The 22091-nt window shown below is 40.6% G+C and overlaps 1 protein-coding gene across 2 annotated transcripts; it reads right to left on the bottom strand.

Annotated features, from left to right (window-relative positions):
- Positions 1 to 5090: 5090 nt before the first annotated feature.
- SLC38A2 (solute carrier family 38 member 2) lies at positions 5091 to 21282 on the bottom strand. 2 transcript variants are annotated; one of them, XM_083859161.1, is made up of 16 exons: positions 21040 to 21282; positions 20264 to 20437; positions 20008 to 20089; positions 19761 to 19876; positions 16818 to 16891; positions 16628 to 16720; positions 16351 to 16432; positions 13328 to 13410; positions 12299 to 12357; positions 12023 to 12172; positions 11222 to 11301; positions 11025 to 11125; positions 10518 to 10642; positions 9787 to 9931; positions 9559 to 9656; positions 5091 to 8794 (listed from the first exon to the last, which is right to left on the bottom strand). In XM_083859161.1, the coding sequence occupies exons 2-16, from the start codon at positions 20380 to 20382 to the stop codon at positions 8696 to 8698; spliced, it is 1506 nt and encodes a 501-aa protein (XP_083715287.1). In that variant the 5' UTR covers positions 20383 to 20437; positions 21040 to 21282; the 3' UTR covers positions 5091 to 8695. The 2 variants fall into 2 exon arrangements, with proteins under 2 accessions (XP_083715287.1, XP_083715288.1); XM_083859162.1 differs by lacking the exons at positions 20008 to 20089; positions 20264 to 20437; positions 21040 to 21282 and adding an exon at positions 17580 to 17747 and having other exon boundaries at positions 19761 to 19873.
- Between the last annotated feature and the right edge of the window lie 809 nt (positions 21283 to 22091).

The following is a 22091-nucleotide window of genomic DNA, read 5'->3' as shown; positions in this document are numbered from 1 at the left end:
ACATGGGCAGCTTGATTCAGATAACAGCAGAACAGACAGAAACAAAATAAACTGTAAAAATACTTTAGATTCCATGTATTTAATTTACTCAGTATTTATAAAAATAAGAAGGCAATAAAAGTAGTTACTCTAAGAAGTTGTCGATGCCTTTTTCAGAAGGATTTAATATTTCTTTAATGATTCTGGACACACAAAGATTGTGTCTGATTCTTTCCAACGTGTACCCATATTCAAGTAAGAAAGGAAATACTTCAGAGGTTTAGTTTTGGTGAAGTTGCTTCGAGAAAATTCAGAAGAAGAAGACTGATGGTCCTTGCCAAATTAAAATTTACAGGGGCGGACAGCTGGATATTGTAGTAGTTAGCCATGCTTAGACATAATAACTGTCATAGGACTTCTCTACTGGGACTTGGAGATAAGCAGTGTGTTGATCCAAGATACTGATTGTTTAAATGTGTTGAGAAATTTAACCACAAGATGGAAACTGGCTCTGTTAATTTCAGGAGTAGTGAAGTGCTGCATTTGACCTACCACAATGGGTGGAAATCTGTGGCAGCAAGAAAACAAAAACATTTGTTTTACGTTAAACTACAAACTTGGTTTTGAAATAATACAGTGACCCGGATGGTGAAATGGCCTGTATTTTCTCTGGTAGTTTATAGGAACTCACTGCAGTACTCAGGGCTGGGTCTTGGGGGGAAAGACGCTGCTGTACTTAGGTCTCATAATCAATTCAGTGTTCACATTAATCATATAAGAGCTGAAGGAGCAAGGATGTGAAATACAGCACATGTGAAATGAATCCTCTCATGGAGGAAGTGAGGATTAAAAGCCAGCTTGTAGCGGCTGTTAGAGTGAGTATGGGCTTCCATAATACAACGTGTGAGAGGAATTTGAGAATCATGGACCTTTCTGGGACTGAGAAAAACAATGTAGGTGTGGAAATCAGTACTGGCTCTTGTCTGGTTTACTGGAAGAGGAACCTGTTGTATTCACTTCCCCATTTGACTTTTTACTGTCTTTCCATGTACGTGCAAATAGATTGGAATGGCCATTTTGTTCCCAGTGTGCCAATCAGACAAACTATGTTCATTACATTAAGCAGGACTCATTTGCTTCAAAATATTTCCTGAGACACCCAGAAGAATGTAAATGCCTGGAAATGTCATCTTTGCAGTAAAATGAGAGAGAGACCTTTGGGATCTGATCTTTAGGAAGAAAGCAAGTGCTAAAATCTGGCACAAGCAGAAAACATGCAGCCCCTCTGAGCTGGGTATGGACAGTCCCCATGGGTGGTCAATCCATGTTAGTGCACATTTCATAATTTTATGCTCTCAAGATATTTCAGCTTGATTTCTGCAGACAGGCTGGAGGATGCAGCAGCCTTGCTGTTCCTGGCATTGCTCCTTGGCAGGAAATACCTGCGCCCAGTGCTGGCCCCTGGTAACTTCAGCAGCTTCTTGTGACAGCTCAATTTTCTGCAGCTGGTGTTCTTAGGAACTTCCTCACTTCCTAGAAAAATGCATCCCTCGTGTAATTTTCATTTAAGTCCAATAATCCTCACAGAGCAACAGTTTCATAGTGGATGCCCTCCCAGTCATGTCAGAAAAGCAAGCACAAATGCAAATATTTTAGGGCAGCCATTTTCAAACCAATCTTCTGAAGGTCTCCTGGTTGTCACTGTTTTCTGATGGACAAAGAGGGAAACTGCTCATGTTCTCTGTGGCTACTCTTCACATTTCCACAAAACTGAGGCTCTGCTCTGGCCTTTTGGATCCTCATCTTAGCATTTGCCTCAGTGTTTTCCTCAGCCGTGGTGCTGGGACATGCTCCCTACGCCTTGCCCACAGCAGAAACTCCTGCCAGTTTTAGTCAATGCCTGAGTCCTCAGTGGGGTTTGAGTGGGGCCTCCAGGTGACAGTGCCATGGGCAGGGTGAGGTGCCCAGGGGGTGCTTCATGCCATTTCTCAGGTGACCTGTCAGTCTGTTCTGTGTAGTCACCTGGGCTCCAGCCCCAAGGTGCATTCCACCAGCACATTGAATCATTTCACTGCAGTGAGCAGGAACAATATTGGAGGTTCAGAAAATGATATTTATTGTGATTGACCACATTAGCCCCAGCCCAGTAACTCCTGAGAATTTGGGAATACCCAGAGCACTTTACCTGGCTCTATTTAATTTTGCTGCAATCTAAGCTGTTTGGAGATGGCATGAGGAACATTATAAAAGTTCATGAAAATGCTAGTTATATAAGCTACACTTCCTTTCCAGGACCCATACTGAGTTTCTACATTATTACTAGTAGCTATCCGACATACATCACCTATCAATTTATGATCTGCAACTGGAAAGGTGTTTTTTTTTTTTCTTTTTCTATATGTAAATATTAATGAAAATAAAAAATTACCGCTTATTTATAATTTAAATAATATTTTCTAACATGGCTGGTTATGCCACCTGTTACTGGGATTACCTGACTGTTCTCTTATTTGGGTATGTTTCTGTTCTTTCAAATGGTACCTAGTTTCAGATGATTCTTCTGACATTTTCTGTCATGAGTAACTGCAGCAGGATGTTTTTTTTTTTTGTTCATCTCTGTGGAAAAACAATCAGACTAAATGATTTAGCCCATTTGAGAATAGAATCAGGGAAAAGAGTATGTTTTCCTGTAGTAATATAATAAATCATATTTCCTGGAAAAGATGCCCCTGCTATCCTCTAGATCAGGGCTTTGAACTCAGGCAAAGGCTGGAGGGGCAAGGGTTGCCTAAATGGGGTGTGGAATTGGCCTTCTCTGGGCTGATGAAGAGCTGGAGGGGTGGCCAGAGAACAAGAAAATAAGGCTTATAGTTACAGTGGTGGCCATGAGGAGACCAGGTGGGCAGACACTAGAAAAATCAAAGGAATATATTTCCAGCTGTGCCTGGGTAAGGAAAATGTGGACAGATTGGTGCTGGGCTGGGGCAGGGACATAGTCAGAAAGGTATTGGGATGAAGGAAGGTGGCTTGCAAGAGGAACTTCAAGAGGTGATATTTCAAGGGAGCTGGCAAATTGGGACAAAGGTGCAAACAAGAGTGACAGACTTGAGGAAAAGTCACCTTAGACAGCCAAAAGCAGCTGTGCCAGAGGACAGAAGGAAATGCATGTGAAAGCAGGTGAGACCTGGTCACACTTAAGAGATTGTGTGAGATTCTGTCACACTTAAGAGACTGGTAGCAGAAAGGCCAAGGAAACCGGTGCTGGGCACATTTACACTGGAGATGGGATGACATGTCCACATTCCTTAAAGGAATGAAGGATGCCTCATGGCATCTTGGTTTCTTCTGGAGCTGAAATATGAATATACACTAGCCATGCTCTGTTCTGAGTCCCCAGAAAGGAAACCTGGGCACACAGACAGGATGGGAACTGTGATGCCCTCCAAACAGGGGTATGAGCTAAGCCAGAGGGGACCTGAGGATGTGACCTGATACAATCCAGCTGCTGCATTAACACTTGGGGGTGAGATGGCTAGGCGTGACCTTGGGGCAGGACAGACTTGGCAAGGCCAGGGTGGAAGAAAGAAGAAATTTCAGGGAAACTAGAAGAAAGTTAAAGTGCCATCTGTCTCCTGGACAGACCTAAAGACATTCACAAAGTGTAGCATTGCGAATAAACATGAAGTGACAACTTAACCCTCTTTTCGAGCAAAGACTTTGTGGCAGGTAGAGAGGCTCAAAGCATGGGATTTTAGACACTGTCCCAATGTAATTTCAGTTCCATTTTTTTAAAAATCATTACACCATCTCATTCATCTCCCAAGATGAGTGGTCTTCTCATTCTTGTGAGAAATAAGATGTAGAAAAGACTGCTTCTCGTTTTATTTAAATTGATGGAATTGCGTGATTGTAAAGGTGAGCTTAACTGTTCAGCTTGTCAAGCAGCATTCTAGGGGAAGGACTTCCGCATTGCTATGAAGTTCCTGTGTGATACCAGACACCTTAGGACAATGGAGCCTTTCCAAACATGGTCACCCTTTCCAAATAGCTAGCTTGGTGCATGGTGCTTGGGGTTTTTGTTCCAAGAATGATCATCATGCAAAACCTGTTTGAAGTTATGCTTCAGATGCATGTAAGCAAATGCTAAAATACAAAATAAGCAAGTGGAGGACATTAAATTGTGGACTCATACATTGCTGTGCCACAGTGCTTCCTTCCTCTCCATGCTCCAGAGCTGTACACTGATTAACACCTTCTTAAAGGCCTGCAACACTGTGAAAACAAGTAATTCGTGTTTCACAAACATGACACTAAAATGAGAATTAAAAAGGAATGAAGGCATTCATCTCTCATCAGGATGGGCTTTGGATTTTGAGCAAACACATAAACATTGTGAATGCACAGAAAGCATCTTAATGAACAACTACTAAGTGAGGATTCCAGGAAAAAATACTTTGCAGTCCTGTAATTAATGCAACCTTAATTGAGGATTTCCTAATTTCAGAGCATTTAACTATCCTTTTTAAGTATTCCTTTTGTATAGCATTTTGATGTATACGTAACACACTGAGTTACAACTCCAGTGTTACTCAACCAATTCTGAATATTGGGGACAGATATTCATATGACGTGATGCAGATTTATGGAGAATCAAGAACGCATATGCTACACTCGGTTTGTACCCAGTTTCCAAAATGGAAGCAAACCAGGCATGCCAGTTTTGTAATTTTTTACATAAGCAATAATTTTTCTTCTGGAGATTCAAATGAAAGGAAGTGGCACAGGATTTTAAGCAAGACTCACTCACTTATTACACATAGACAAGGTCTAACACATTGAGTCTTGTCTCCAGCTATGCCTTTTCCATAAAAGAAATTACTTAATGCAAGTTCCTTGTAGAATTTGATCTCTCATGCCCAGACTTGTTCTCTTTACCCTTGTAGTGTTATAAGTTGTGGATGTAGTTGTATGCCATTTTTCACCCCCTCTCTTTCCTGAAAAGTGTTCAGTAAGTTAAATATGCATGAAATTACAGGTACAGTTTTAGCATAATCTCTAAAGAAAACCCTCCAAATGCCTCCGCCAAGAAAAACATAACACAGTTTCTTAGGATTATCTATTTATTTATTTCAGTTAAAACAAACATACAATGTTTCATTGAAACCATGTTGCTGGCCACAAGTGCAGCCAGCAACAGTAGCTAGGCTGTTGGCCTCTAGCAGTAAGGCGGGTATTTACATATGTACACGGATGTACCGTGGGATGCCCGAATCCGGCGGCCCAACGAGTGTTAGGTCGCAGAGGTGGTTCACTTGCTGCATTCAGGAAATCGTAACATCCATGGTAAATAGTAGAGAGAAAGTATTCATGAACCTGAACGATGCTTTCTATGGACCCAAGTGATTCCTGTGTTTATTGCAACATATACATTTGTAATAAATACAATCTTAGTGTTTTCTTACACACCTTAGGCGTTAACACACTTCTTTCATCTCTGTAAGCATTACAGTTTGTTGAAAAAGGCTCTTTCTTTTGACAGCTGTTACACAGATGTACAACATGGACAACTCCTTGAAATGATGTAACAATCAGTAATGAGAGAGGAATATATACATAAATCCTGGACTCCAAAGCTACATTATATACATTATACTTACAGTATATACACACATACAATTTATGTACATAGACTATCATAAATATTGAAAATAGTTTTAGTTTTAATGGATTAATGTTTTATAAATAACATGTTACATTTATGACTGAAATATCATGGAAGACAATAATGTCTAACTGAGGTGACAAAACAGTGGTTTAATACTGAAGCTGCTCTTTTAGGTGGTTTGTAATGGTAAACAGACAGGTTTGGAAAAAAAAAATCATTAAAAAAAAAAATCACATGTTGGAAATCGACCCAGCCAAGTGGAACTCAACTATTGCAGGTGGGGAGTCAGTCATCAAATTATATGACACATAATGTATAATCTGGAAATTGCTACATTCAGAGAATTAGTGACATGTACAATACACTATGAGGTGTCATCACAAAAATCTGCTTCCCTTCTGGTTGCCAAGAAGGACTTTGTAGTGACTTCTCACAACTCCTTCCTTTTCTATGGTTGCTGTGAGAAAGGAGGATATTTCTCACTTTCTTTCTTCTTTTTAAGTGCTGGCAAGGGAAGCACTTCACCCCTTATGTGCTACAAATTGCTCAAAGGTAGACAACATTTTAATCCTCTTCCACCTTTGCACATTTGTGGAGGAAGAAAAGCTGCCAGAGTACTGAGGAGGCACATGCTCAGCACTTCTGAGGAGATCAGATAACATGGGATAGTTAGCCATGGATGTACAGTACCTGAGGCAGAGAAGTACCTACAGAGCATTAGTCACTGCTGACTCCAGGATCATTAATTGCCAGTTGAGTACCACCGAATTAACAATACAAATAACACACAAGGAATCTAACTTGTCATTACAGTTTTACACTATAGTCTTAGTGACCAGTACTTACAGTCATGCAGAAGTATCAATACAAAATACCTGCAGTTGTTTTTCCATAGATTTTAAATGGCTGGGCAGAGCTTGACATTATCTGCCAAATGGTGACTATTGTTTAGATTTATTTCTGATTAATTCTACAAGAGCAAGAAAGTCTCAGGCACTGTTTAGTTAATGGATTACAGGCCTTTACTTGGTCTCTCTGACACAATGACTGAGTGGAACTTCATAGACTGGATTTTTAAAGCATTGTGTCAGATGAAGACAGTTGACCACATTGCCATGACTATTTCATTAATAATCTCTATCTAGGCTTTTGTACCCAATATTGCTGTGTTTGAGAACCTCTTATAAGCCAAGTACGCTGTTATACAAATGCTACCTCTCTTCAACCTGGGACAAGAATGAAAGAGCAAACATGCACTAGAAACAAAATAGCTCATCACAACCATACAGCACCTGTTTCATCAGCTAGGGCTCATTAGAAACTTTTATCTATTTCTGAAGCAAACAAGTATGAGATGACTATCCAGCCTATGAGGTTATCTTTAATACTAATATACAGCATAAATTGGAAGAGGAATCCCAGTTGCGTATGTGAAGAGAGTTTGTACCAAGCATGAATTATTGGTGCAGTTATTTTGTGGATTTGACTCAGAAACAGAATAGTCAAGTAATTCAAAATCCAATAACAGATGAGGAATTTGAGAAATACTGTACAGTTTTTGAATATTATACAACTAGAAGACTACATTAGGACTGTTTTTGTTTTCCTACAGAGTGTTTCAAGATAGATTGGATAGAAAAAAATCCCAACAAACATTGTTAAACTGACAATGGACCTTATTAATAAAAGAAAGTTGAGGAGGGAGTTTTGTATTAATGGCAGGCATCATAGCTTCAGTGCCATTCACTTTCTATCTACAACAGAAAAAAAAAAAAAAAAAATCCCAAAAAGCAAAACCCCAAACCCTGTTTTACTCAATTGCACTACTGAGTACCTCAAGAAGGGAAATGTCAATGCCATCTTTACAATTTTAGATTACCTAAAATTGGTAAATTTTAGGTAATCTAAATAAAATTGGTTATTAAATAAAATTGGTTATGCTTTTCTCAAATGTACCCTTTTCTAAAGGGTGGGTTTTTTTAAAGTTTGAAAATTTGTGTTTCCATGCCATTTTGGTAACTCTAGTTACTTATGTAAACCTGAAATGACTTTCAGGATTATTTTCTCTAAGGGAACTTTGTTGAAAGGATTTAGTATCAGAGAATTTTGATCTGAATTGGCATATTTTCTATTTTGGTCATTAGAAGCATTTTTAAAATAAAATTTCTTCTAATTATGCCCCCACAGAATCATAAAGTATGTTGAGTGAGAAAGGACCCATCAGAATCACCATGTCCAGCTCCTGGCCGTGCACAGGGCACCCCAAGAACTACACCACATGCCTGAGAGTGTTGTCTAAACACTTCTTGAACTCTCAGGGTGGTGCTGTGACCACTTTCCTGGGTAGCCTGTTCCAGTGCCCAACCACCCTCTGTGTAAAAAACCTCATCCTGATATCCAACCTTAACCTCTCTTAACTTAGCTTCATGCCCTTTCCTCGGGTCCTGTCACTCATGACATGAGTGAAGAGATCAATAAAATCAAACTAAGTTTAATTTAGGACACTAATTAAATATTTTTCTGAGCTCTTCTATGTTACTTTTTCATTCTTTTTAGAAAAATGTTTCTTAAAGTCAAAATAGTGCTTTTGAGGTCCATAAGAATTTTTGGTACAAAAAATAATAGCATTTCTCTCTTGCGCTCACTCTCTCATTGGTTATTTAAACACTTTGCTGTAAATTAAAGAGTTCTTTCTCACATCAAATGGTTCCATTAGGCACATTCAAGTAAAATAACAAAATATCCAAGTAACAATGACGAAAGCCAAACATGGCTTGATAAAAGTCTACAGAGAGTTCTGTCCATTCTCTGGAATGGAATAAAGTTGTCACTTCCTTCAGCCAGACACTCACGTGGTTTGATGTTAATATCCACTTCCATCATGCAGAATAGTTTCTTAAAGACAGAGTTCAGATATTCTACAATCAGAAGAACCATCAACAAAGAATCTGCCTTTTAAAGGAAGCTGAATAGCTCATTTTCGTTCTCAGTAGATATCTGAGTGAACACTGGCATTTGAAGTGGAGTATTACAGAGATTAAACCAGGGCAGTTAATGGCCATCAGATGTAACATTCTGGGTCCAGTCTAAAATAATCAGTGTCATACACCCAGTCATCACAAGTATACCACTCAGAAAGAAGAATGAAGCCTGAAAAAGAAAACATAAAAGAAGTATTTCAGATTCTGCTATGACTGTTGGCAAATCACAGCATACGCCTATAAATTCACACTCATGTATGGCACAAATGCCATTGCTCACAGAGGACAAAATAAAGGAGACAAGAGATCAAGTCAATGACAAGGAGCTAAGTATCCTTCTTATATTTGCAGTACTTTCTCAAATCAAAAAGTACATTTATTTTCAGTATAGCAGAGCTCACCCTCAACTAAGGGAAGTGAATGTAGCTGCTGATACCAGGCAGGCTATGCCACTGTGCTAACTTGACTGTCTCAATATGTCTGATTGCATCATGAATCAGTATGCCTGTGATTCATAAGAGTACCAAGAACAATCAAGATAACCCAAACAATTGGCAGAGATGAGCTTTTATGGGGAAAAAAATGTAAATAGGTCTTAAAAGAATATTTGAAAAATATTAAGGCTTTTAAAATATACTTCTTAGGATATTCTGTTGAAATCTGGCTCTTAGCAGCAACAGAATGACCCAGCTATTGTTGAGATTGGGGTCCAGGGGCTGAGAGAAGTCACTGAAGTGACCCAAGTCTTGTGATGGCCAGTTCCTTAGTTTTGAGTTCCTGTGCAACTCCTTGCAATTAGGCAAGATAACATTAAATGCCAATTCACTGACTATCTTCACCAGGACTTCAAAATTCATAAATCATGAAGAAGATAAATAATTTTTTTGCTTTGAATTAGTAAGCAAGTGTAGTTACATATTTATCTATACATACCCCAATCTTTTGCACTGACTTCATTGGTTCCTTCTTCACTAATTTGATATAGAAGGCAGAAGGAAGTATAAAGATCAGCATGGCAGCTGCAGAAGCACCTGTAGAAAAAAAGCATAGAGATAATTATTCATAAACAGGTAAACATACTCTAATTAGACCAGAACTGCTTTTTCTGAGATGTGAAAGACTGCTTGATTTGACTGCTTGATCTGACAAGAAAATGCTTACCAATGAATCCAAAGATGTCCCGGATAGTAGGGACAAAGATAACGAGCAAGTTGGTAAACACCAGGAGAGCCACGGTAATGGAACAGTGACGCCACCAGCTGAACTCCTTCCCTGCCCACAGCAGCTGGGTGATGGAACTGCGGATCTTTGGAAGGAAGGGGGGGAAAAAAACAGACAGTTTAGTCTTCATTTTGGAAGACAGTGATTTGTCACCTGAATTAGACCTTCCTTCTGAAAGTATTTTAACATCATTTTCCTGAATGCTTCAGATTTTAATAGAAGGCAAAAGATGAAAGTAATATGGAGAAAAAAAGAAAAAGCATCTGGCTTGAACAAAAATAAATTCCAGGAGATTTTGTAGCACCTAAGGATGCTGCTCTACAATATACATATAAATGGCCTGATTGTGTCCACAATGTATGTACAAAAAGATGCTTTTGTAAGCTGATAATACAGCAGTGTAAGTATTTTTATAGAGGGGCAATCTGTTTTATTTCCCCAATACAACCATACCGGGAAAACAATAACTGAATATATTTGTATCTACTGCTTAGTAAATGATATATATTTATTGAATTAACAGTATAGCTATAAATTGTCAAGTTTATCAGAATAAGTTTCCTTTCGCAGTTAAGATAAAAACTCTTCAGTTGTTCAATTAATAAACAAGAGTTGCCAAATCAGTAAATGCCTGCAGCAGTACAGGTGTTAAAAAAAATAAAATTACTTACTGGGAAAATAACTACAGGTACAGTGAGGGTGACAGCCATAAGTACAGCAAGACGCACAATAAGAAGGAGAACATCAGCACCCAGGTAAGCAGAGTAGGTGTGAAGCAGCTCTGGTTCGACGTTTCCTATAAAGAAAACAGTATTTTAAGTTGACATACTCCTTAAACATGTGTTTCTGCTCTAGATTCCATGCAAATTTTACAGTTACATCAATATGAATTGAAAGCCTCAAGACATCCTGTAAGAATGTATCCATTTTACACAGGGATGACTCCGAGGCACGGAATTTGGTTTAATCCAATTTTAATCCTATGTCTTGGGCCTAATTCTATTACTGATCCCCTTCGGGGTGTGCACTTATAGAAGTACTAAAAAAAAAAAAAAAGCTCAACTAACGGTGTATATTTAGAATGCATAGTAAATGCTTGCTTGTTCTATTTTTTAAATAATACTGGGAGCTTGCGGAATGTAAATGATTTTTAAAAATGCAGAGAAGACAATATTCACCATAAAATGTCAAGTATCCAAAGAGAGCAGCCAATAAGTACATGAGGAACATGGCAAAAAAAGATACGTAGGACACACTCATCATTCTTTTACGGCTTCGGCTGTAAGAAAAAGAAAGATGGTTAGCAGTGAGAACATACTGTTTCATACTATATTTGTTTGTTTAGTGAAATTACAGGCATATATCTAACACTTACCCTTTTAGTTCTTCATAAATAGGAAGAATTGCAGGATGGCAGACAAAAGAAAATGTTAGGATTGGGACAGCATAAACAGTCTGAAAAAAAAAGAAGCATGTTTCTTTAAGTATCTCAACAGACATTAGAAATTTCATTAACAGAGTCATAAGGAGACTCTTCAGTTTTGGCCTCATTTGGTGATAAAGACCAGCTATTCTTTACAATGAAAACTGTGGAAAATGTTAAAACAATTCCTATTTTCTTAAACTCAGACCCTGAGGTACCAAATAGTCTCAAATCTCACTGAAGTGCATGCTGAGCTGAATGTATTTGCATTCAAAATCATGTTCAGCAACTCACAGGCTTAAGCCATCCTGAACTTGGTATTGAGTATTACACTTGGGTGGAGATTCACCACTGTAATTGGGAGCATTCATGAGTCAAGAATTTGCGACTGGGAACAAGTTAAACACCATATTTGCACAATTCTACAATTTTCTTCATCTTCTGCAATCTACTTTTTAAAATGCTTCACTAATTTCCTTGAGAAAGCTTGAGAAATGCTGTGCTGAAGAATGAGAAATGTGTTTTTTCCCACTCAAACGGGCACCTCAAGCTCCTCTAATTTCAGTGTATTTGGCATGTAGAAACACCCAGTGTGCATGAGGTAAACAGTACCCATGTCTATTGGAACAGGAAGTCTTAACACATCCCAATTTTAAAACTGGGCAACTGCTTGAAGGAGATATGACCTAATTTATCTGCTACATACTTAGTCTCAGTTATTTTCAACAGAGCATCTGATTTTCAGTCAGTTACCTGTGAATTGAAGATGAAATATTTTGCCTTGCACATATCATCAGCTGTTATATTTTCATTTACCAAAGGTGCCATTGTTGCATTAATTAATGTCACGTTCATGATGACACTGTCCATAGGACAAGGAATCTGAAACCTCTTCCAAATGACCTAGAAATAAAGCCACACATTTATTACTTTGACTAATGCAAGATATGAAAAATTTTAGAAACTGTGCTTAATTTCACTTTGAAATGCAGTTTTACAAGGACTGGAAGTTTACAAGATTATACTTACAACAATCAGAAAGAAGACCATGCAAAGTAAGGAAAAGCCACTGGTATAGCCCAAATACCCTGTGATCAAGAAAGATAAAAAAAAAATCTAAGGTACAATAAACAGAAACACCATTCAAGTCAAAACATTATGACAAAACATATTCTGTGAAGTAATCTCTTTTGATTGTCATTTCCTTAGCATTACACAAAACAAATTAATTATTCATTGACTTTCTGCTAATCCCAACCCAGATCTAAAGGTTCTGCCAGACATATTAGGGTCTGTATATACGGTGAGTCTGTAATGTTAAACTTTTTAACTTACAAGAAAAAGAAACAAACTAAAAAACCCCACAGCAACAACTATATGAATTGATTATTGAATACTAAGAATGATATAGGATTAATTTTAATAGCATGCACTATCAGATAACTTAGCTTTTTTCCTTCTGTTTTTACTGATTTACTTAACTTCTGGAAAATAGTAATTTGAGAGAGTAATTCACATTGAGACTCTCAATTATTAAAATTCCACTACAGGATTCTCTAAATAAACAGTGTGTTAACTGAATTATTCACACATATCACTGAATTACAGTCATTTCAGATAAAGCATTTGGTATGGATATTCTGTTACTCCTCAGGATCTAAAATAAGATACTCCTCAGGGTTAGCAGCCTTATTCTTCAAAGGAGAATTACAGGAGAGCTGGAAACAACATTGTATTATTTCACCATTGACCAAATAGGTCAAACTTTAGGATAAGAACAGAAACAAAGTTCCTGTTGAGCTTCCTTCTAAAGCCATCCTATCTGCTGTCCTTTCATTTTCCACAAACACATCTGTAATTTAGTATACTTGTCTTGATTTTTTTTTTCCTTTCTTCAAGGAGACTGACAACAATTACCTAAATGCTGATTAGTCCCAAGAGACAAGTTTGGAGACAGCTGTTAATTCATACAGCCTTTTAAGACTCAAACATTGCAGCAACACATTTCCCCACAGTATTTCCAATGAGTCTTTATTTTGATTGCTCTCTATTACTTACCTAGATTTTTCAGTAGGGACAGTGGAAGAATGAGGATGACAGATACCAGCAGCACTAAATAGTCACCGTTGAGATACCATTCTCTGTAGAAAAGAAGGCAATATTTGTAAGTAATGAAGTATTTAAAAATTACATTTGCAATTTAGTCTTCCCTCTTATATTCTACAACATATGGCTCCTTAAAAAATGCACTACCTAATGTCACAAATGACAGCATTTAATTTCCTATATGGACCTAGCACCCTACAATAGTTTCTTATCTCACCCCAAACCTGCATTGTGCCTTTCCTTTAGTGTCCTTTAATAAAAATAATAACATCTGGAAGTCAGAAGACAGAAAACTAAATGATTGGTTAGAAAAAAGTCTAGTGGGATCAATCATGGAAAAAATATAATTTTCCTGAGTGCTGGTTCCCAACTCTCCAGATGTGCTAGAATATTGCAGGGCCCCAGCAGGGTTTCACTTTTAATGGAAACAAAATTCTGTTGAGTGCCCTGTGAGAGTTAAAGAAAAACAGGTGAAGGCTGAAGGTAAGGCAGTAGCTCAAGCCCACTGGCTGAGAAAACTCCAGCAAGCACTGGGAGTCTCTTGGAGGCACATTTAGTCCCTTTCAGTAGGGAAAACATGGTAAGAACTTCAGAAGCTTTTTCCTTCTGAACATTTTTGCCATTTTTTCTGTAAGAAGCAGTAGCTATTTTGTCACAGAACATTTTTGAGCATTAGAAGATTAACACCGTTTTCTGAAATATATAAAAACAAAGTCCTACAGGACCACCTGTACTTTACTTTACTTTAAGCAATTAAAGCAACACTAAGTTACACATTTATTCCCAAGTATTAATACTTTATGTCCTATTATGATATCATTTAACAGTATTTATTTTCAAATGGACTGTATACTATTTAGGTAAACATAATTTAATTTGAAATTTGTATATGCAAACTCAGTTGCTGAATTATAGCCTTTTATATGCTAATGGAAATATGGAATAATTAACATACTTGCTCTGGATTTACATAGTAAATGCAAAAATTATGTAGTCATCCCTTTCCTCAGTTTTATCTGGGATAAATAGATGTAAAAAAGGAGCATTTAAAAAAACTTCAGATGTAGAGGACATTAACACCATACACCTTTCATTGTCTTTTTTAAAAATATGGTAGACTTGTGGCAAATTTAAAAGAAATCACAACAAAGAAACTCCTTGCAGTTGATACAATCACATGAACATGCACTGCTATTGTGCATACCATATAGAGGCCATCAGGACTTTCAGATCAAGGACTTCAAAGTTTTTCCGTCCTGAAGAGTAAAGAATGGGATTGTGCAGTTTTAAAATATAGCCAAGTACTTTAGAAGTTGCTAAGCAAATTTTAATAATGGAGCTAGTATTTGTAATATTGTCTCAGAATTCCAGAAGTTCTTTTACAGTAAGCATTATTTTGGGACACTTGAACAGGTAAGTGCTTACATGTTAGTCCCCAGGCTGCCAGAGTGGAATCCATGCCAACGGCAGCCACCCAGATTCCCCTAAGCAATGCATGGAGAGAGTCGGTCAAATGGGGTTCACAATTGCCATAGCACTGAGAGAATATTTACTTTAAATCAGTGTACAGCAACCTCGTGCCGGACAATGAGAAAATGTTTAAGATACAGAAATCAATTTCTTAATTTTCTCGGCCAGATTTGCAGAGCAGCAGCTGTATCCAGTGAGATTCACAGACTTTAACTTTCCCTTTTGAATTGCAACCAGTTTTGAATTCTTTACTGAAGACGGGACAGTTAAAAATATTTGCCTCCGAGCCCCCTTCTAAATACTGGCTACTCTGGGGGCTCTCTTAAGAATCAAAAAATATGGACTTGAATTCAGCCAAAGGAGAGAAATGAACCTTCCCAGCAAAGAATTTGTAAACATAACAATACTAAGTAAATAGGGCAGGTGCAGCATTCAACTACATTAAAAAAAATAAAAAAGAAAAAGAAAAAAAAATATGGCTAGCACTGTTATTATGACAATATCTATCAGCAAGCTGTATGAACATCACCAATTGGCTTGAACCCCTTGGGGAACACGGCAGAAAAATGCCTACCTTCTGAACTCAGGCTTAGGTGTAAGTTGGAGTCTTGAGCTGCTCAGCCCTCTCAAGACTGGGACACTTCAGGACAAGGCACAGAAGTACAACTCTGAAGAGTGAGATTTATAGCACTTAACACTACCCATCTGAACTCAGGCATCTTGTTTTCACACACCCTCTCAACACAGAGCGATACGATCAACTGTTCTTTGGAGATGCGCAAAATGTGTCTACGTCAGGTGCGCCGAACTGATCACTACAGAGGATCACCCTTCTCCACTGATTGTACTAAGACCATTGTAATGGTGAACTCAAAATATGGTTAGACAAGATGAATCCTCTTTTTTAAAGCCAAGCAGGAAAGCCTCTCTGGAGTCAAGGTCTCTACAGGACTAGATAACAAGGCATCTACCACTCTAGTCTTGGGCATATAAACTATGGTTTAGGTCAATGTTTAGTCTCTGTATCTTTTTGAGAACTGTTCCTTAAGACATTCCTTGCATAACTGCACCTTAGTCTTACATTTAATCACTTGCCACAATATTAATACTAGAAAACCAAATTAGTCAGACCAAACCATTTTGAATGCAGTAAGAAAAAAAACCCAAAAAAACAAAAAACCAACCAAAAAACCAACCATGATCACATTTATCTTTCCTTATCAAGTGTATGTACTGACTGGTACATACATTAATACTTACCTGATGTTCCTTACAGAACAGCTTTCTGCAATATGATGCGATACCTGTATTTCTCTACCCTTTTCCCAGGCCAGGCTGGATCTAAATGAAGTGAAGCACTCAGGGGGAGGGAAAACTTACTGTATCTCTGTCTGAATAAGAAGCTACCCTATGGTGTACCGAACGTGGTCTTCATATAAAAATATATACAGTCTCCGTATTTGTTTCTCCTAATGGTTTCTCTGATGAGGAGTTCTAACACCTACCCTGTGGTCTCTTCGATGTTCATAAATGTCTTGATGACCAATGGTAACTCATATTTCACTATGAAGAGGTAGCTTGACATAGCTGTAGGTGAATAACATCATAGATCATTACAAATATAGAATATGCCACATGATGCAAGAATCACATAACATGTTTCATAACTTCACTTGAACACAAGCAGTTAATGAACACATGTTGTGTGACAAATAAGTCTCCAAGAATAAGCAGGGAACAATTATTATTGACAGTATGGAAGTTTTAAGATCTTGTCCTCACCTCCAATGTTCTGCATTGTAATTGATCCAGAAGCAGCAAGTTTTCCAGCCATACCAAAAGCTTTCATTCCCAATTGTTCATACAATAAAGAGCCTAAAAGAAAACATGACATCCCATTGGAAAGGTGTATTTCACAAATACACCATAAGAAACAAATACTACATATTTGAAAAATAGTAATTTGCCATACCTCCTTCATTGGCAGTCTTCAAAAGAAGATGCACTGAATACAAAGAAAATATTGAGACAAACATCAGGAGTATCCTGGGGAGAGGAAAACATGCAAATTTGTAATAGCCATAAATGACTTATTGTAATCCTATTAAATAAAGATGTATCAAATATAAACATTATCCGTATTAAAATATTATATGGGAAAAAATGTAGATTCTAAGTTAAAAGTGTTCTGAAAACCCAATTAATGCCATGTGTAGAAAGGATTTTATACTACATTGCATTTCAGAGGCAATACAAAGAAATTTTCATGTAGGCTTTAACTAGGATTCTATTCAGTCTAAAGTGGCATAAGCATCACCAAGTGTCAGGCTATTATATTTGGCTACATTTGATAATAAATAACTTAACAAAGTTATCAGTGGGAATGTGTGTGGGTAGGTGGGGGGGGGGGGAGGGGGGGGGGAAGGTTTGCATCCTTGTAAGAAACTGTATTTTTCCCATCTTCCTGCCCCTGTTCAACAGTGCACCTATCAAAAATACAGTTGAGGCTAACTACAGCTGAAGTGAAGATTATCTCTTGGTCTTAAAAGAAATCAGCTTTTCAGCTTAAACCTCTGTTATCCTTTTTCTTTATGTAACGATGAAACTGCAAAAGCCTTAAAGAATTGACTGAAGATTCAGACTCATTGAGAGCTGTGTTTTCAAATGGAAATACACATCTATTGTCATTTAAAAAAATTCTTTCCTCAAAAGTTAACTCTTCAGATGTGCTTACATGGGAATCGCTAGTGGCTTGTTTATCTTCCCCACAGCTTTTACAGGCAATGCATATTATTTCCAGAAGCACATTTGCATCACCTAAAATTCGGATCTCTCAACAACAAATCTCTCCCACAACAAATGCACTTCCTGGAGTGGCTCGCTAGGGGGGACTTCTCGGCTGCTGGAGAACACAGTGGAAAATTACAAAGCATTAAAAACCCCCCCTTGTCTTTCTTACACCAACACAAGCATTTTGCTCAAAAGGAAACCTGAGAATCAGCATATCGAAAATGGTGCAAAAAGGGAAAACCTCATTTCCCAGAGTACATTTCCTTTCATGTCATTTTTAACGTTGGCAAAGTTAGTAAATGCAGCACAAAGAACTGGAAACAAAAAGATCTGAGAAGCTTCGCAGATCTATGTAGGATCTTATGTTACTGGTGCAAATTCATCACTAACACATGCACGCAAATAGACTTTTCTATTTCTGACAGATAGATTTGACTCAGCTATTGGGCAGAAACAGCACAGCTGAGATGTGCCAGGGTTACACTACTTTAAACAGCACAGACCCTGGACCTCTCAGTCCTAACCTGGAATAGCTGCCTTCAGTGTAGACAAGATCAGTCAGCAAATTCATCTTGAAGCTCACTCTGTTTCTGGCTTCCAGACCATTCTATTCATTTATTTAGTGCTGACACAAGTGACAAGTCACAGCACTTGCACAAGTGCCTCCATAGTCTTCGAAGAACTTACTGCCTTAATCAACTGCATCTGGATCTGATACTGTAACCTAGTTATTAAGGGATGCCTGTAATGCCCTCACTGTCATCATAAATCCTCAGTTTCATCTGTGATTAATGTGCTTTCCTGCCTCAGAACTGTACCATCCACAAGTTTTGAAAGGTAACAAACTAGTTTGTCTTTGAAACAGCACTAATGCAAGTAGATCTGAACACAGCATCTGGAAATATAAAGCAACAAATTTGCTCAGCACCCAATTATTAAACTGACATATTTTTTTCCTCAGAAAAGAGGACCCTCCAAGTCTGTTCAAATACCCAACCTTAAACACTCTTTTTTCCTCTCCTCAGAGACATTTTAATGTGCATTACACTGATTATCTTCCATGTACTGCAGAACATCTTTAGAGCATGAAACTGATGTATAGAGAGATGAAGTATCTCTTCTAGATTCATGCTAAGTGATTCATTCAGTTTAGCATCATCTAAGCAAGTGGAAATCTTAGTAAATGATTAACAAATCACCATACACTTAAAATCCTTTAGGTCAGAACTTCACACATTGGTAGTTTCCTCAGGAAACTTGAGCACCACCCAATACACTGTGAAACATCTGGAAGTAAATCTGACCTACTTTCTGGAAATCTGGCAGCAGAGTCAGGGAAATTTTGAACTAAACATTGCTCTTCACATGTTCTTGAACATTCAGCACATTCATCTATTTCCAGGATAAAAACACAAAGTTCCTTTAGACATATCCATGGATACTCGTTTGCAGTCAAGTCACTGATACCACATCTTGTGTGAGCTGAACTGCCTCCAATATGTGAAAAATGTACTTTCCAGGACATTTAAAAGCACTGTACATAACTTTATCCTTATGTCACTTCCAGTTACATTATTGTAATTCTGTCCTACGCCTCAAAGCTTTTACAAATGTAGACAGGCCAATAAAGATATACTGGTTATTGCACATCCCTCCCTTGCAGGCAGGCAGAAATTCCTAGAGGTGTGACTGAAACCATATCCCTGAACTGAGTGAAAGCATAGCAATAAAATGGACTTCTTTATTGGTTAAGTACATCGTAACTCTGTAGGCACAATGATGTCAGTTGAGGCAAGCGAGACCACATCCCTGACTGGGGCTTGGATAACAGAACTTTCAGGGAAAGTCTATCATGAAGAAACTACTGCTAAGTCAAGTAAAATTCACTGTAAAATGTTTCTGAGGGTTACAGAACTTGCAATGAATCCGTTTAATTTTTGCGGGTTCTTCTGACTGCATCACAATCTTTAAATTTAAGACAAGCCATAAATCCTAAAACGCAATTCTGCACCTATGATAATGACTAGATATTTTCTAGGGGTCATATCATTACACCAAGTATTTTTCCATTATGAACTACACCCCAGAAAGATGGAGTTTTTATGATGAATTGAAAGATACTTACACAAAAAGGGCAATTCCAGTGTTAGCCATGGCAAAAGAAAGACCAAGGATGCCACTACCCACAATAGCATTGCTCAGATTAAATACTGACATTCCAAATGAAGTAGTACCCGGATGCTGAGGAAAGGGAGATAGGCAGTAATTAATAGAAAGTTATTACTCATCTCAGGATTAAAGCAAACATAAATTTGGCAGTGTGTGTTTGTTTGTTTGTTTATTTATTTGGAACGTCATTGCTGGGTACTTACATACTGAGTTTCATATTTCTTCTTTCCAAGGTTGGAGTCGAGCAAGAAATTTTGGTTTTCTGGGTCCATATCCGCATAGTGGCTGCAAAACAACATCGCATCATTAGCGACTCTCACGGGCAACTCGCGTATTCACTTCTCGACCAGCACTTCCAATCCATTTCAAAGGGAAAACCGATGGAATGACCCCGAAAGACCCACCCCACCCCGGCTGTGCAGCGCGCGTTCCCGCGGGATGGGACAGCGCGCCCCTCACCTCTTCATGGCGGCCGGCTTGGTGGGGTACGGGTAGCTGAAGTCGTTGCTGTTGGAGCTGTAGCTGCTGCTGTCCTCGTCGGGCGAGATGTTGAACTTGCCCATCTCGGCGCTGCTCATGCTGGCGGGGTCGGGGTCGGGCCCGGGGCTTTTGTCCTTGCGGGACTCGCCGCGCCTGCGGAGGGGGCGGGGGGCGACGTCAGTGCCGCAGCGCGCGCGCCCGTCACGTGGCCCGCGGCCCCCGCCCGCCGCCGCCCAGTGGAAAAGTACCGGGCGCGCGGCGCGGGGCGGGGCGGGGGGCGCGCGGACAAAGGTGAGCCCCGCGCCGGCTGCCAGCGACACCAGCGACACCAGCGACACCGGCACTGCCACCGGCACTGCCACCGACATCCGGACACCGCCGCCCGGACACCGCCACACTGACCCCCCCCCCCCCCCCGCCTCCGCCCCCCCGCCCCGATAGCGGAGCGGACTGATGCAACACCGACGGGCGATTGTCACATCGGCTGCCGGAGCCTCCCGCCCGCGGCTGTCGCGCTCTGTGTTTACCTCCCTCCTCCCCTCCCCGACGACAGCGCGCTTCCCGGCGTTTTCAATGGAAAAACGCAAAGCGGTGGCGGGACTGGGTGGCGCCGCAGTGGCTCTGCCACCTTTCCGGGACGCAGCGGGGACAAGCCAGGGCGCTGCCGCCGGACAAAGGCGCGAAGGACGAGCCACGCTCCGTCCGAAAAGTGGCCACGTTCCTCCTGGCCCGGTAACAGCCAGCCCCAGCCGTACCTTCTACGAACGAGCTTGAAAGCGAGGGTTACACTCCCGAAGACTCGGAATAAAGAGATCCTCCTGTCTCCGCTGCTACTTCTTTCAAGGGAAAAAACCCCTTAACTATGAAATGTCAGGGAAAATAAACCCCTAGATAAATTAAGGTAGAAAAAAAATCACGTAGAAAAGTCAGAGGTATCAAAAGGAAGGAAAATATCGCGTCCGAGCGGCTGCGGCGTCTCTGCCAGTCTGCCGGCCCCCTCGGGGCGCCGCTGCTCTTCAGGCAGGAATGTGGCACGTCACCGCCGGGGGCCCGCCCTCTGCCGCGCCGCCCCCCGCCCTGCCCAGTGACCCCCCGCCGCCGCCACGGGATGGGGGGGCTCCCGGCCGAGGGGGGGAGGCGGTCACCGGCCTGCCCCCGGCGGGGTCGGGAGCCGCTGGAACGTGAGTCCAGCCCCTCTCCCGTGTTTACATTGGGGCACGGGTTTACACGGCCCAGACAGGACGCTGCGGTGCTCGTCAGGAGTGCCCTGCCCAGAGGCGCTCCTGCCGGCCCGGTGCAGCATCCGCAGCGTGACTGCAGCACCCGGTGCCTGCCGGCTCGCCCGGGACCTGCCTCCCTCTTTCCCGCCGCGCCTGCCCCCGGGCCCTGGCGCTGGCGTGTCCCTGTGGCCGGGTGCGTGGCAGGGGACGGGGTGCCCCCGGCCCGTCATAGCTCCTCGCTGCGGTCACTCGCTATTTTTAACACCCGCAGCAGCGCACGTGCGGGCCCGGAGCCCGAGGGCAGCCGGCAGAGTCCCCGAACATTTCCTGCGGGAAGTGAACCGGAACGACAGACTCCCCCCAGGGATGTGATTCACGATAAACCCCCTGTAGGGAAGGGGGGGGGGGGGGAACAGAACATCCTGCTTCCTTTCCCTCAGGTGACCACTCCAGGAGCCTTGGAGAGCTTTGGTGCCCGGCCCTCCGCGGCGCGGGGATTACGGGGATTGCTGCCCGCCGCAGCTCCTCACGCACCGCGCGGGGACACGGCTCCCAGGGCGATAGAAGGGGGCAGCCTGGCTGCTGTC

Source organism: Zosterops lateralis (genome assembly GCF_965231275.1).
Source record: "Zosterops lateralis genome assembly, chromosome: 4".
Taxonomy (NCBI): domain Eukaryota; kingdom Metazoa; phylum Chordata; class Aves; order Passeriformes; family Zosteropidae; genus Zosterops; species Zosterops lateralis.
This window is presented reverse-complemented; position numbering and strand designations above follow the sequence as displayed.

Coding starts and splice junctions, on each gene's coding strand:
- SLC38A2 (XM_083859161.1), bottom strand. CDS start 20,382: ATGAGCAGCGCCGAGATGGGCAAGTTCAACATCTCGCCCGACGAGGAC. Junction 16,433..16,627: donor TACAATGCAGAACATTGGAG/GTGAGGACAAGA, acceptor ATTCACCTACAG/CTATGTCAAGCTACCTCTTC. Junction 12,358..13,327: donor GTCCCTACTGAAAAATCTAG/GTAAGTAATAGA, acceptor TCTTGATCACAG/GGTATTTGGGCTATACCAGT.